General features: G+C 36.6%; 1 protein-coding gene across 22 annotated transcripts in view; it reads right to left on the bottom strand.

Annotated features, from left to right (window-relative positions):
• The window catches only part of PTK2 (protein tyrosine kinase 2), a 224129-nt gene that overhangs the window by 45125 nt on the left and 162961 nt on the right, over positions 1 to 16043 (bottom strand). For 10 of the 22 annotated variants that reach the window (XR_012833679.1, XM_075743219.1, XM_075743224.1 and 7 more), the window contains 5 exons: positions 14310 to 14327; positions 10272 to 10328; positions 8835 to 8855; positions 7680 to 7777; positions 3586 to 3670 (listed from right to left, as the gene is read on the bottom strand). Coding sequence is in view for 21 of the 22 variants with exons in the window: in XM_075743219.1 (XP_075599334.1) it covers positions 3586 to 3670; positions 7680 to 7777; positions 8835 to 8855; positions 10272 to 10328; positions 14310 to 14327 (279 nt within the window). In the remaining variant the exon portion in view is untranslated. Of the gene's footprint in view, positions 1 to 3585; positions 3671 to 7679; positions 7778 to 8834; positions 8856 to 10271; positions 10329 to 14309; positions 14328 to 15523; positions 15602 to 16043 lie in introns of those variants that run through there. The other 12 variants (XM_075743226.1, XM_075743228.1, XM_075743229.1 and 9 more) reach the window with 4 other exon arrangements.

Genomic DNA, 16043 nt, shown 5'->3' with positions numbered 1-16043 from the left:
TACAATTACTAACACCACCCTCCACAGTCTTCTGGTGGCACTGGTTCTAATGCGGGTGGGTGGCTGGACCAACTTTGCATGGTTGGCCTTTCCTGGGTCTTTCCCGTTAATCGCTCTCTCTTCATTTTTCAGCCCCAGGATATCATACCTGTTACACAGGGGCACTTCAGGGGGAACAGGAAGATTCCTCCTCCTGCCCCAAGCAGAGAGGTGAGTCTAGTCTCCTTTGTCTTGTGAGTTTGTTGAGTCTGTCACCTCAGAGTTGGAGGTAAGCTTACCTTCCCTTTGCAAAGTCTGTCGCTGAGCTTGTGACAGTGCACAATACCATGCATCGCTCTCTCACTCAGATGCCAGGATGCTGTGCTGCCTGTTAATCTCTTGTAACACAGCCACTTGCTTGAAGAGTTCCACCAGCTGGGCAGGCTTGCACCCATGGCATCTACCTCTGGCCTTTGGACGCTACGAGGACTTCCAGGTCCAGGAGTTCCATGCAACTTTGGGTCTGGGCAGCACTTTCAATTCTTGGGTCAGTCTGGGTGTAGGTGTCCACACAGGGAGGTTTTATCACTTCTACCTGAGTTTCAGTCACAGCTTTGCAGTTGCGGTGGGTGGAAACCATTTTGTTTCAACAGGAGGCTGTCTCTGTCTGGCTCCCAGAAGAAAATAGATCATTTTCCAGAGGCTGTCCTCCCTGTGCACCCTTCTATGCAAACTGCCATGCCACGCTTGCCTGCGCTGGTCACTAGCGCTCCCTAAGGGTTGCCTTTTACGAATGTAGGGTTCGGCTGACCAGGTTGGTTGCTCCTGGCCCTACCCAAGCCTTGTCAGCCACTCTCACAACAACTACCAGCTCCTGGTGGCCCTCTCCACAACACTGGTGTTGCTCTGGTTCAGGAAACCCCCATGGACACGTTGCTGGAGCTGCTCACCTTGGCAACTGACTCAATGCTTATTACTGTTTTGGGGAGATGTATTTGGTAGGTGAAGCGAAACATCGGATCTCTGATTAAGTTTTTCTCTCCCAACATACGCAAGACAAACATCCTTAGTTTAATCTTGACAAATATCTTTAATGTAATCTTAAAGTAATATCTCTTGTGCATTTGCAGTTTGTAGTGTCAACAGAAATACGCAGTAATTACCAAACTGGAAAATCTGCTTCAATTTGCCTAGAATTAGGCAAGAATAAAACCCGCTATCTTTTGGCTTTTAACTAATCACAAGCTAAAACCAGCAGCTGTTTTTGGATTCCCATTCTGATGAGTTCTGAATTCTACTTCTGCACACTGGTACACATCAGCCGCATAACCAACACATCTTGCAACACCACAGACCCCAAGAAAAATCTTTGCACAACGCTGTTTATAAGAGCTATTGTTGTAATATTTCACTAACATATCTTCCTGCAAAGAAACTTATATGGGCAAACATAAGATAACATATTCTTTAGACTATTCATGTGTTATGGATACAGAAACATCCCTGTGAATGACATCGCTTCGCACATTAATAAAAAGGAATAAATAATGTGGTGAAATGTCAAATGGGCAGTAACAACCGCTAAAATACTACATAGGATTGAAGCTAGAATCCTAAATCATTCAAGTCCTCCTGTCCTTTTGAAGAAAATGGAATTTCAGAGAGGGAAACTATTTCTGATACCTTGAAAAAGTATGCATTGCTAAACTAGTTTATCTGAACCCATGTTAGTGTTAAAATCTTGCGAAATAAAGCATATAGTCCAAACAAACCCCAATTATTTAGCTTTAGGGTTCTCTCGTGCTAATCTAACTCAACGCAATTTACAATGTTTTAACACGGAAGTGTTGCTTCATTGATGTAAAAATTAAGGAGTACAGTTTTAATTATCAAAGCAATGGAAAAGCAATTAACACAAATAGTTTTATATCATATGGTCTTACCAGTTTTAAACATAAAATACTCCATTGTTGGAAAGTTCTTCCCAGAAATTAATTCAATCAATGTTAGCTGACAAACTCGCAAATTCAGAAAGGTTGTTATATCGTTTTGCCATCCAGCTTCTGGAGGTAAGAGGAATAAACTACTTGCAGAAAGGAGCAATTTACCAAAAAGCCAGTGGAAGATCAATAAAAATCTCCCCAAACCAGATGGTTTGTATTTTAGCATACACAAATGCATTAATAGCAATATATTACTACGCAAAAGCAGACAGGAATGAAGGGACAGGTGCTGCTCGCATCGTTTTCTTTCATCTACCTTTTATACTTAGGTGTTCCTCCTCACAAGAATCAATACTAAATCTTTTCAGCATTGAAAACTCCACCACAAGCAAACAACGAAACCCCAAAAATATTTTACTATTCCTAATATTAAAATAATATATTAGGAAATAAATTTTTAATTCCGTGAAATAACCAACTCTGCCTCTCCAGGGCCTCTTGAAGAGTGCTCTTAAAAACTAGGAGGCAGCATCTTCTGAGAGTTTGCAATCTGAATGCAAACAAGAGAAAGGTAACAGATGGGAATTAGAATAAGAAAAAAGAAAGAAGAAATGGCAAAACTATTAAATCAAAATTGAAAAGCACTATTTATCTGTCTACTACATTAGCATTTCCTAATCTGTCAAGCTCAAAGCATAATAAGGAACGTTCAATGAGCAATTATTTTCTACATTGTTAAGAGACAGCAGTCTACCTTTGACTGGTAAGTTATTACTATAAGCAATGGTATTTACTTTTCCAACAGCTAGAAACGTAATGGAAAAAATTATAGTAATTTAAGAAAAATATGACATCCAAAAATAAGCCATTAGCTATGAACACAGATTTTCTGAACAATTAGGAAAAAAATCCTTGAACAAAGGAATAGTGAATAAAAGTATACTGTAACATCTGACCAAAACCAAATAATTTATTGATATAATACAATACCTTTATGAGATTTATAGATATACAATAGCAGAAGATAACAGGCAAAAATTAAGGCCTAAGTCTCATATCTTAATTTACTCATAAAACCAAACAGTAGAGAAATCAGTAACTACAACATTCTTATAGAAGTTTTCTGTTAGTATTCATCAAAACAAAAAGCCTTCCTCCATGTATGAAACATACATTTGGGGAATGCAATATTAGTGGGCAATTATTTAGGAAATTGGTTTATTCTATCAAAATTTTTAATTTTGAATTTTCAAAGCAGTTCTCTCTCAGACAGAACATTTTTAGCAACTTTGTTAGCAAAGACATCCACCTGACCTTCTAAAGTAATACACTGAAACAAGTGCTATGCTTTTTTTAATTCATTAAGGAGAAAGAAGGAAAGAGGATCAGATCTCAAATATTCCAAAACTGGGTCTGAAGCTTTACAGGAGTCAAGACATCACTGTTCAATTTAGAAAACCAAAGAATTCACATATAATCACACACATGGGCAATGCAAGGACACAAAGCAGTCTTCCTGGCACATATTGCAGGAGAGGAAAAGGTCATGCTATATATTAATAAAAGATTTACATTAGTATCAAAAGTTTCTGGCACAGATGGCTGCAGTCTTTGCAAGAATCAGTCACAGAAGCTACCTCAAAAGAAGTATTTTAATACTCACAGGCTTCTTGTAAGAATTTTTCTCTAACGCTGTCTGAGGTGCAGTTTTTACACGTTTTGATTGCAACGGCCATAGCTGGATTTTCCTGAAAGACATTATTGAGAAATAAGTGAAATATAGCCCACCAAAAGCTAAGTCCTTTAAAATTCTAGCAAAACTGCTTTAGAGAAAATTACTATTAACTGAAGTATCTTTAGTTAAGAAATTACATTTTGAAAGCTTCAATGTTAAAATATTATAATCAAGACATCTAGTGTACAACATTTACATCTAATGCGCCTAGGAAATATTTAATCTGTTTTAAACTATGTTAAATCATACAAAAATTATGACAAAAGAGAGTAAGTTTAACTGAACAGTACTGTAAACTTTTTGTGTTATTGAGGACAGTAAACTCTTGACAATATTTAGCAAAAGCAGAGGAAACAAGTAAAAATATGCCTAGAAAACATACAATTATGTAAGCAAGCAACCTGGAAAGCCAAATAAAGGACTTTTGGTGGCTCTTGCAGAGCCAAGACCAGCTGTAATTTTGAACTGAAACTACAAAGGAAAGTAAACCAAAGATTTTACATATTAGCTTCACAATTAGTTCTATCAAGGGCTGAAAACCAAGTTAAACAGAACACATGTATTCAAAACCAGAAACAGATTTTACCATCTGATTTTATCCTCTGAATACTGGAAAATGAGAAGCACTGAGACAGCCCAAAGGAGGCCGCTTGGTTCAGGAGGCATCTTTCATCTTCTCTTGCTTTGGTGTATTTTACAAATACTCTTTCCATATGGTTACAAACAGCACAGAGAAGCTGCAAGTGTTTTTCTTCTGAAAAGAAGCTTTAGGTGTTCAAGTTTCACTAATATTCATAGAATCACAGACTGGTTTGGGTTGGAAGGGACCTCAAAGATCATCTAGTCCAACCCCCCTGTCATGGGCAGGGACACCCTCCACTAGACCAGGTTGCCCAAAGCCCCATCCAACCTGGCCTGGAACACTTCCAGGGAGGGGGCATCCACAGCTTCTCTGGGCAACCTGTTCCAGGGCCTCACCACCCTCACAGTGAAGAATGTCTTCCTAACATCTAATCTAAATCGACCCTCCTTCAGCTTAAACCCATTATCCCTTGTCTGTCACTACACTCCCTGATAAACAGTCCCTCTCCATCTTTCCTGTAGGCCCCTTCAGGTACTGGAAGGCCGCAATTAGATCTCCCCAGAGCCTTCTCTTCTCCAGGCTGAACAATCCCAACTCACATCTCACTGTACAATTCAAAACACCACGACTTACTTAGAAAATGTTATTTTTACAACATAGTGTATCCCCACAGTAACATGCAGCGCTCAGATGTCATCACTCATACAAGTTCCTAATGGGTTGAAAGCAGCTGAAATGTTTTAAAATTAAGGTTCGACATTAGGTATAGGCCTGCTCAAGCACTAGTATGCCTTCCTTCCAACTGGGAAATCGGGAATTGTGCATTGTTAAATGGGAAGACCGCAAATGAACCCTTCCCCAAAAGGCTACAGGGCTGATGTACGTCCTCACCCAGTTTTTAAGGCCAGTGAGAGCTGAAGATTCAGAGTTATGTTCTATGTCTGCTCATGCTTGCTCTATTTTTAATCTGTTTTTACAGACAAACTATCAGAACGTTTTTCAGGCTTAAATGTCTATTTTCTAAGTTACAACATAGCTCTTCAAGTTGACTCTGCAGGAAAATATTGATTAAAACTTTCTCTCATACACAAACATGCCCATAAACTGACTAAAAAACTGGTGGCAAATTAAGATGATTTTATTCCCTTCTGAAATCAGGAGAAAAAAAATCAACATTGGATGAGACCTCTGGAGGCCGGCCAGACCAACCCCTCTCCTGGTAATGCAGATAAAGTTTCTGAAATATCTCAACCAACATGAGCATCAAAAGGAAAAGTTTCAGTGTCCGCAACCAGCAAAAACTCCAGACATTTTGTACAATGAATATAGGAAAAGGCCTGATATCAGAGTTCTGCTGATCTTTTGCTTTCGGATACAGAGACAAAGCACTCAGGATATATCAGACTGGCAACAGTTTGTTTACTGAGCAGCAAACACCATTTTAAATGACACTTTTGGATTAATCCCACGGTAAATCAATCTTTCTAAAGAAAATCTTATTTGAATTGCTTACATCTGAGCAATACGATTCTGTATGTATACATACATTTTCCATTCAGTATCTTATAAATACCGGCTGGTTGTGATACTTCAGGAACACTTAATAGTAAGCAGCATTTGAGAAGAGGTGGACACTGCGCAGTCACTAGAGTAAGAATTTTACAAGTGCAATGAACAAGGATAAATGAGATTTTTCAGATTCAAATTGGAGCTAGCAGAACTAGAGACTAGATATCTCCCCTACAGTTTTGCATGTGAGCTGAATATATATAAGGATGGAAACGCTATCATGTTATTGTAACTAATCTTTTATCTATTGTAAGATTTCTTCCAAAAGTTTAAGTTATACTCTGTGACTAATACACTAAAATTTAATGATAATACCTTTCTGTTTTCCTTTGACATATTCAAGTGTCTTAAATGTAGTAAAAATTTACTAACCAAAGTCATCAGCAGGTTGCTCTTTAAAAAACTTATAGGAGACACACAATGACTGAATAAAATCTGTTTTCCAATTCAGGAAGAAGAATGGAGAGAGACAGCATTTTCAAAACAACTGTCCCTAAGAAAAGGGGTCTGTAATTGGTCTTACAGAGTGCTAGATTTATCCACTGCCCCTCAAGTTCAGTGCAACATTACTCCGCAAGCACTCCTGTTAACTTGGACAGGATTAAATGAAAAATAAGGATCTCCCTTAATGCAAAATGTATCAGAACTGCTTTTCTAAATGAAGGGATCAGAACAGACTTCAAACCTGTCTGAAATATGTAACATTTATCCTTATTTATTCACTTCAATATTGCAGTAAAGATTTATTAATTTAACCCATCAAACCCAGAACGCTAACGAGCTGTTTCCGGGAAAAACTGGTTCCAAAGTTAGAACTAGACTGTCGTCCTCATGAATTATTACTTCATCTATCGAAAATCCAGACACCTAATTTCTTCAAATGGGAAATAAATCTTAATTTTGCACTTGTACAATTAGTTTCTTATTAGCTTGGAATTGGTTGAAATTAAATAATTTTCCAGCTTTCTCTTGCTTTTTCCACAAACCCAATTTTACATCCATTTAAATTGCAATCTTAATCTTTGTGGCCAAGTCTAGAAAAACACATGAGCACCAGCCTAAATTACCCAAGTCCTGCCAACCTCACTGGTTTCACTGAGGTGACTCTTGTGGAGTCTTGTTTTGCTGGATCAGTGCCCAAGTTTTTTGTATCTTTTCTTTCAGGAAAAAGTAGTAACTTTATTAACATGCAAACTTCTTTGTGAGGGATATAGTGAGATGCTCAGTGGAGAAACAGACAGGTTTGTTTAACATTATTGTCCTTCTGTTGTAGGCTATTGCCCTTCCAACACAACAGACTAAAATTTCTTCTCCATATTTCAACACTGAAGTTAGATTAGCTTATCCTGACACAGTTGGCAGCTTCTGAACTGAAGGCTAAACCTAAACCCAAGTCAGGCCGAACACCCATAAATACTGTTTCAAGCTTTGGAAAAGGTTCTAAAGCACTGAATGCTCAATAGGGGAGTACGGCCAAAGGGACGTGTGCTTACCGTGCTTGGACACACTCAAAATAAAGAAGTGTATGGTTGGGGTTAAAAGCAATCATTTCTAATTCCAGCTCAGCCAGTTGCTTTGGTACGGTCTTGAACAATTTACTTGGCTCTTTTGATTCCTTTCCCTATCTATAAAATATGGGGACACAGGAGCAGAGAAACTACTCGGGAGCTACTTTTCTACTTATCTGAAACATGGGAAATATTCTTTCTCTACATGCTGATTATTCTGAAAAATAAATCACAAAGTCAATTTTTATTTGTTCTGGAAGACTCAGACCAAGGCATCTAAGGAATACATTTATTTCTTATTTTATTTTTTAACTGGAGAGGTTTTATTGTTTGTTTATTTTTCTTTCAGAAGTGAGGCTTACCGGACTCATGTAAACTCCTTGGTGCACATCTCCAAACTGTCCTTCACCAATGCAGCGCCCCAGTTCAATTCTCTCTCTTTGAATTTCATAATCTCTGGCTATAAGAATATAACGCACTTAAAATATCAAATTTCTGACGAAGGGCAAAGAAATAATCCACGAGATACAAAACTCAAAGTAAGTCACTCAAATGTCTCACATATGAATAGCTAAGATTAACATTTGCTGCACACCAACCTATACAAATGCTGTACACACACAGTGGAGACCTCTTAAACAAATGTTTGAATCAAAGCAATGAAAAAGGAATTGTGAAATCTAATTTGCTAAATTAACTACTATGCATTATTTATTTCAATGCAATGGACATAATTGAATCCTTCTTAATTACAGCTAGTAAAAGACAAAGAACACAAATAGCCTAGGGCAATACCAACGATATTAAATACAGCCTTAGCCCACATCCCTTCGGATGTTTAAGAGAACTCCACTACGTGGTGTTTTAGATCTTGGAACCATCAAATGAGCCCAGAGAATTTTTAAAGAGGTAACTGCAAGAAACACAGAAACGAGAGCACGGCAAATAAAGACTAAATGAAAGAACAAAATTTTGAGTGCACTACATCTCTAACAGTGTGTAATTGAAGTAAAATTGGTATGTTTTGTGGACTTATGCAATTTTGTTAACTTTGTGGTTTAATAGACTGAGAATATTACTGATAACAATGGATCAGTACTTCAGCAAAGCACTTAATCAATTGCAATTGAATTACATCATTTGCAATTTAATTTCTAGCAGACATGGAAAAATATTTCAGGAATAGCAGAAAAGCAGATACAGTATATGTTTTCACCTCTACTTCTATGATTCAGGGGAAAAAAAATATAATCAACCAGCATAGGACTTCATGACTGATGATTTTGACTTCATTAACGCTATAGAAATAATGTCACCTAGAGCTGGATTACAAAGTGACAAATGCCTTTTTAATTTCTGTTTTTTAAGTACTGCATTTTCCTCTTTAAAATCCCAAAGGTAACTGGTTTAACTATAAATAAATAATGTTTATTAAATGAAAGTGAATAGTAAACTTAAAAATTCCACATCATTCCAAATTGCAAGCATACAGGGATGGGTAAAGGGTCTCCTGTTACCTTCATCTATTCCATAGCTTTCTGCAGTGCAATTAAGAGAAAAATCAAATGCTTACTTAGATATAGCTTCTTAACATCAAGACAAGGACAAACATTCTTTAACATTTTTTTTTTAAATGAAGAAATATACTGATGCAATTTTAAGTTTACATTAGCAGAAGTCACAGGTCTGTTCTAGTGATCTTTACCGACTCAGTCCTTTGAGAGCTGAACACTTGAGTCCACTTCAATCCAGCAAAGCACTTAATGAATTTCACTTCAACAGCCCATCCCATGGACTTAGAATTGAAGGCATATTTAAGTGTTCAGCATCATCCAAGGCTGGGCCCACAATTAATTACTTTCATGAGAATTTAAATGAAAATATTAGGGAAAAAAAAAAAATCACACAAAGTTAATAGGTTAACAAAAAATAAAGGACGTAATTTGTCACAGTACTTTTTGATCCTGCATTTATTTTAGTAGAATCATGTAGTGACTTACTGCCAGACTTTTACAACGTTGTTTATTTCTGGAAAACATATATTCTTGCTTTTCAAATATTTATGTTCAAATATATATGTTTTTCAAAACATATATTCTTACTTTTGGAGTATTTTCCACAGTAGTGGAAACTATGTTGTAAACACTGAAGTGATCATGAAACATTCCTGCCATGTGGTAAACTCTAGAAATTCTTACATACATTTACGGTTTTTCAGCAGAACAAGGCACCAGGTTACCACCATCCTCCCCTCTTACGCTAACCAAACCCGACGTGTTTGCAGGTCTGCATATCAACTGATTACCTACTAGCGAAATCCTTGGTTGCCAAAATGCAACTGTAATTTTGCGGACACAACTTTTAAAATCAGAATAAATCAGTTAGCCTTGACACTTTAAGATTGTATTATAATTCAAATGTGCCATAAGACAAAATCCTTGTGGTGGGGCTAATGCATCTTTTCTTTCACTTCAAAGATGAAGACTCAGAAGAACTTTGAATTTTTATTTTTGTTTCTGAAGTCTTTCATCTTTAACAAAATTGCATGTGGTACAGATGACTTTCCTCCATTAAGGAATTCGAGAGCAGCAAGTCTATCACAGAGCAAGGGTGAGATACAGTTAGACAGCAATACACAAATTGTTTGCTCTTATCACAGAAATTTTATCCATTCTTTCTTTAAGCATTGTGTTTAGTGTCACAATCAAAAATTCTACATTTTGAGACATAAAAGGAATTTCACTGTGAAGTCACTGATGGCAGCAAAACAGAATTTGATTTTATTTGCTTCGAAACCTGAACTTGAAAAACACTGAATCTATGAGTTTTCAAAACATCATAAAGAGTATTTTCTTTGCACAGATATCACTTGAGGCTGAAATACAAGATTCAGTCCCTGCTAAACCAAAGAAGCTTTTGGATAGAAAAGTTCCCAAGTTAAATACCATACTTACTTGATGGCATTGTATAAGTATCTTCTTCATCTATAATCTCTGCATAGTCATCTGTCTCTGTAACGGGAGGAATTGAATAGTTTCGGGAAAAGCAGATGAAAACAATTCTCCAGAACAATATCTCCAATTTATCAAGGTTGATATGTCATAACCCTCAACTTCAATATTGCTGGGACGCATTCACAATAGCATGAATAAAACTTGCTCATGCATAATTTATGGTATGATAATGACCTCAGTGCCAATTATACTACGTAACATAGATGCATTCAACAAGGGATAAAAGGAAGCTTCATTTGTATTCAAAAAAGTTCAAGTTCTGTAACTGAAACCCATCCAAACTGTTGACTTAAAGAGAAAATCTTTTTAACAGCAAATTCCACTGCAGTAAGGACAAAATATTATTAACAGATTAAATTGCTTTACCTTCAATAAAATGTGAATAATAGTTTGCTAGTTTTTTATGTCAAACAAGTAGAACAGACAGTAAAGATGTTCCAGGGCAGCATCTACCTACTGTCAGTGTGGCAAGGCGAGTTATTCTGGAGCGTCTTCTGGAGCATAAAGATGTTTTAAGTCACACTCTCACCTTGCACCCATTTTTCTTGCATTAGTCTCAATTTTCCTCTCATGGAGAGTGTTCAAAAACAACCAGTTCTCAAAATTTTCTGAAAAAATTATAGTTAATCTCTTCCTCTGTTTAAAGCTTACAACTTTTACATCATCTGTTCTCAAAATGGTTTAAATGGCGTCAAGTCATATCAGAAGTTCCTTCTCTTGCTCTAAAGAACTTCCAGTGTGTGTAGGCCACTTCCTAATGGTCAGATAAATTCCTCCAGGGCTTACAAAACCAGTCCACAGTGAGATTATTTTTCACTGCAAGGCTGTTAAATTCTTCTTGCCAACTTTAAATGTATAGAGAGGTTCTCAAAATTGAATTATTTCAAATCCAGTATGCGGTTTTCATGGTTGGTTTCAGGTGTTAGGCCACCACTGAAAGGCATAATTTACTCCCCCTTCTTCCCCATCTGCCCTGGAGCATGTGTATATCCCTACAACTCCCTGGTATCATTTCTAGAGGTATGGTTTCTGAACGGTGAATGGGACAAAGCCACAGTGAGACTGGAAAGAAGGATGGGATGATCCCTTTTGGCAGCAGCTTGCAGTTCAACCAATATAAGCCAACTCTGAAACCAGAGCAAGGCTCATAAGTATTATACACATACATAAACAAGAGGCTTAATTTTCAGATAAACTGAATATTTAACAATTAGGAAACTACAGGTTGCCTATAACCTTTGAAGTTCAACACACTTCAGTGAGTAAATTCAGTTTTATGATCCTAACTTTCTTCTACTTAAATAAAATTAAAACTATTTTGCTTTTGAATTCCTGTAGGAATATACCGTGTCTTGTAAAAACAGAATCAGGAAATTCTATGCCATTTAAACTTTTGCTAGGCAATTTCTGTTTAGGACACAGCAAAACAGAGTCACCTAACGAAAATTCAATTAATTATAAAGACAGTGCACAATTCTGAACAGGCAGCATACTCCAGAGATGCTACTCTCTTGGTATTTTTTCCTTTTCCTTTTTTCCTCCCCACACTATAAGCTAATGTTTTGTAGAAATTTAGCCCCAGTTTGATCTAAAAAATAAGCATCCGTTTGAAAGAAATCTTCAGTGTGACACCAATGTGATGGGGATAAATCACTCTGCTTCCTTCTAATATTGTGGTAAGATGTTTTTGACTTTTGTTTAGTGTGATATAGATCAACTATTGCTACAAGCTAGTATTTGAGAACACCAGAAAGTTCTTAATCTATATAAAAAAATGGACTGAATGAAAGATATTATAAACATATTTGAGAAGAATTTAAAAAGTTTGGAAACTAGAACTGGTGTCACACTGGTCTTTGAAAAACCAAAACATTTGTCACACTAGATGATGAAACAATGCTTGCAAAATGTGACAAATGGCTTGGCTTGTTCATCTCTCTATTTTAAATTAATGAAGTTAATTCATAACAAAAGCATTATCAGAACACCTCAGAGCACTTTATACGGTTTTGATACATTGCCTAAAACCATCCTGAAACTAGAAGAGTCTTCAGTAGCCAATCCAAATAAATTAAATGTATGCAATTAACTGAACAAGTATTTTGTGTTACACATTTAACACCCTGGAGAGGAATATATAATATGAATTCAGAAAATAATTCCTATACATGTCTGGCATTGTTTCTGGGAATTGGAGGAAAATTCAACCAAGGCATTAACAGTGAGGTGCTCAAAGTGTTCTGCAACAAAGATAACTGATCTCCCTCACATGCAGTCTTTACTCCACAATTAAAGTCATATAGCATGATACAACTACAACTCTGCTAAGACTATGACTACATCTGCTAAGAGATAGTCTAGAACCCACACAGAGTCTAAAGCAAAGCTCAGCTGGGCAAGGCTCTCCAGGCTGCTTTATGAAGAAGGATGTACTACAGCAATCTTGAGAGCTAAACACATCAAAGCAGCAATTCCAGTGGATGTTCTATCTTGAAGGCCCTTGACAAGTCTAGTAAAACTAGTAGTTAAAAATAGGGCTCGTTACTGCTGCTCTCTTGCACATTTTAAAACCAGCACTGAACCTGCTGGCCAATGCTAGATTCTTCTAGATGGGAATACAAATAGGTTACTTTTGGACAAAGATCATAGAATCATAGAATCTTAAGGTTGGAAAAGACCTCTAAGATCATCAAGTCCAACCGTCAACCCAACACCACCATGTCTACTAAGTATACAGTGTTGGTGGTACAGGTAAGTGAGCCAATTTGAGCTTTACTGAATCTGAATGCGTTGATTAAACAGTAGAAAAAAAATCTCAATATATTAAATCCGTAATACCTAATCTACGATTTTAACCACCTCTTTGATATTTCCCTTTCCATTTTTTTTTGCATTTATCAGAGACCATAATTTATAAAAGATGATAAGCACCACTAAAAAGCAATGCAGGGTTAGTATCTGAAATACAATTTCTGAATGTATGACAGAAAAAAATGCCCTTTGAGTTGGTAATGTTTAAGAAAAAAGGAAAATGTAGGTAGAGTTATCTTAACATGATTTATGTCTAAAGGACAGAAAGGAGATAAGAATTTATACACCCCCTTTACATTTTTCTGAGAGGAAGACCACAAGACATTATTTCTTCTTATTGCCTTCCTTTGCATACTGCTTTTTATGCCCTTTTAATACCTCCTACTTCTAAGAATAGAGACACATGCACTACCAGTAGTAGCAGTTTGATTCTTTTCCAACATCAGATGGAATCCTTTAGAAAAACAGCTAAAAATCTCTTTTAAAAAAACAAAACCAAAACCCAACTTGTTTGCAGAGGATAGCAACTCAATATTGTCTAGAAAAAAGACTTTAAAAGTCTGGAAAAGTTAAATATTTTTAAATAAATTTCAAAGTTTTGAAGAAAAACATTAAAATCTGTCTTCAAAATTAGAAGTCTGAATCAGGCTGAAACCTGATTAATATTTCGTGTGTTCGGTCTACACTGATTTATCTTGTACAGCTTCTTTTAATGCAAGGAGCAGCAGTAGACTACAGAGCATTTTGATGTTACCATGCCTTTAAAGCATCACTTAGTAGACTCATTTCTCACTTGTTACATCCAATGATCTCACCCACTGACCACAAAAAACCCTCTGTGATACAACCATTTCAATCAAACTGAACGGATGCTCTTGCAAACCTATAAACTTTCTATGCATTATGCCAGAAGTCTCATGGTAAACGCATGCAATACCACATCCCTGTGTGTTTGAAATAGTTTTTCCTTTTTCAATTCCAGTTTAGCAGTAAGTGTTAGTTGCACGGCCTGTAAAGTACAGTATTTATCAGCTAATGTCCAAAGCAGACTGCTTTTTAATACTAAAATCTGTATCAAATTTATTACTGAAATGTGCATTAAGTGATATATGGATAAAAGAGTTGCATATTGCATGTTAGTAACACACAGACTAGAAAACATATTACCGTCCCCACTAATTTCATCTGCAGATCCAGGTGGCATGCAAGGAGAGAGAAAAACAGAGGGGGAGAGAGAAGGGACAGAGAAGGGGGAGGGGAAAATATACTATTAAATTCATGAGTAATCCAAAAGTATTCAGACTGCAGTTATCTTATATACCTGACTCGAGAGAAACCAGAAAAGTAGTAGAATTTAAGACTTCTCACCTAAAACCCAAGGGACAAATATGTGTTCTAAGAAGCTTGTATGATGAATCTGAGTTAATGACTTTCGAACACAAAATTACACAAATGTTAAATTTGGGAGTGGAACTAGTTATTTTAATGCATTGTTAAGAAATTTCTGGTTTTATCTGATACTTCACTACAAAGTAGATTTACAGCCAGATGAGTCAGTTCAATTTGACTTTGCACATACACTTATGACTTTAGACGGAGTTGGTGTCGACCCTTTCAAAGGAAATGCGCTCCTCTACTATCACTAAGACACGAGTAAGAAAAGGAACCATCTAAGTATTCATTATACAGAGCATATTACAGTTATACAAAGCTGCAATTTAAACAAGTGGCAAACGGAGCAACTCTACTGGGAAGCTGTTCAAACGAGCACCATATTCCGCATGTACTGCAGCGGCCCTACTGCACACCAATACCCACAGCACAAGCTGATGCACTTTAGACGTTATTTATAAATATAAGGAAAATGTGCATTAATGTAAAACTAATGCACCTGTTACTCCAATTCTTCTTACCCCTAAGAAAGCCAAACTGGTCCAGACCAAGCGCTGAACCAGTATGCAGCCAAAAGCATCGCTGTATTCAATATTTAAATCAAAGTGATCTTAGCTGATGCTTATTGTTGCTATTCTATTTCATTCATAAGCATGCTGTATCAGGGGTCCAAGAATGAAGTCAAAATATATTAAAAAAAACCCGCATGGTATACCGGGGCTGCATAGCCATACAAATGAAATTATTAATATGTTTGTCATTGTAGCATACGATGCCTAAAAACAGGTCCCCCATAAAAATGGGAACCAGCAAGTTTGTGGCACTGGATGAAAATCCAATTCAGTAGGAGGGAAGGGGTAGTAGAAATTTAATAAATTATTCTTGGAACTCTGTTTACCTGAGGCTAAAGTAGTAAAAAACCAGTAACTGAGTTAGTATATTCAGCTTTTGGGTTAATAAGGCAGCCTATACAAAGAGCAGTGCAGTACCCTTAGGCGGCGACTCATGGGAACAGAAGACGAAAGGGAGAAAGCGTCTAGCTTTCTTTACTCTATGCTGACAGTGATTGACTCCTTTACAAAGAGGCAAGAAAAGGAAAGAGAAAAACAGAAATAAATTATTTGGAAATAAAAGAAAAAAGAGACTGGAGAGAACATCTACAATGAATGAACATAAAAGTAAAGGTTTACATTACAATTCTGTATATGCAAACGGATATACGAACGTTGTCGAAACTCAAAAGCACATTTGGTATTTCCCTTCCAATTCCTTTCTACAGCAAAGTTATTCTCATTTCAATTTTTAAAAGTGAAACTAGAATCTATTAAAAAGTCAGCTTTTGCCAACTATACACCATCCACTGACAACACAAAGAACATTGTCTATCCCAGAAGCGTAACCCACTTTTGCAAGCTCCCCATCTAAGTTCTACTAGACTGTGCTATAGCTAAATTCCGATTCAAGTGGCAGTCACCAGACTTAAACATGGACGTATTGACTTTCTGGACC

Source organism: Balearica regulorum, chromosome 2 (assembly GCF_011004875.1).
Source record: "Balearica regulorum gibbericeps isolate bBalReg1 chromosome 2, bBalReg1.pri, whole genome shotgun sequence".
Taxonomy (NCBI): Eukaryota; Metazoa; Chordata; class Aves; order Gruiformes; family Gruidae; genus Balearica; species Balearica regulorum.
This window is presented reverse-complemented; position numbering and strand designations above follow the sequence as displayed.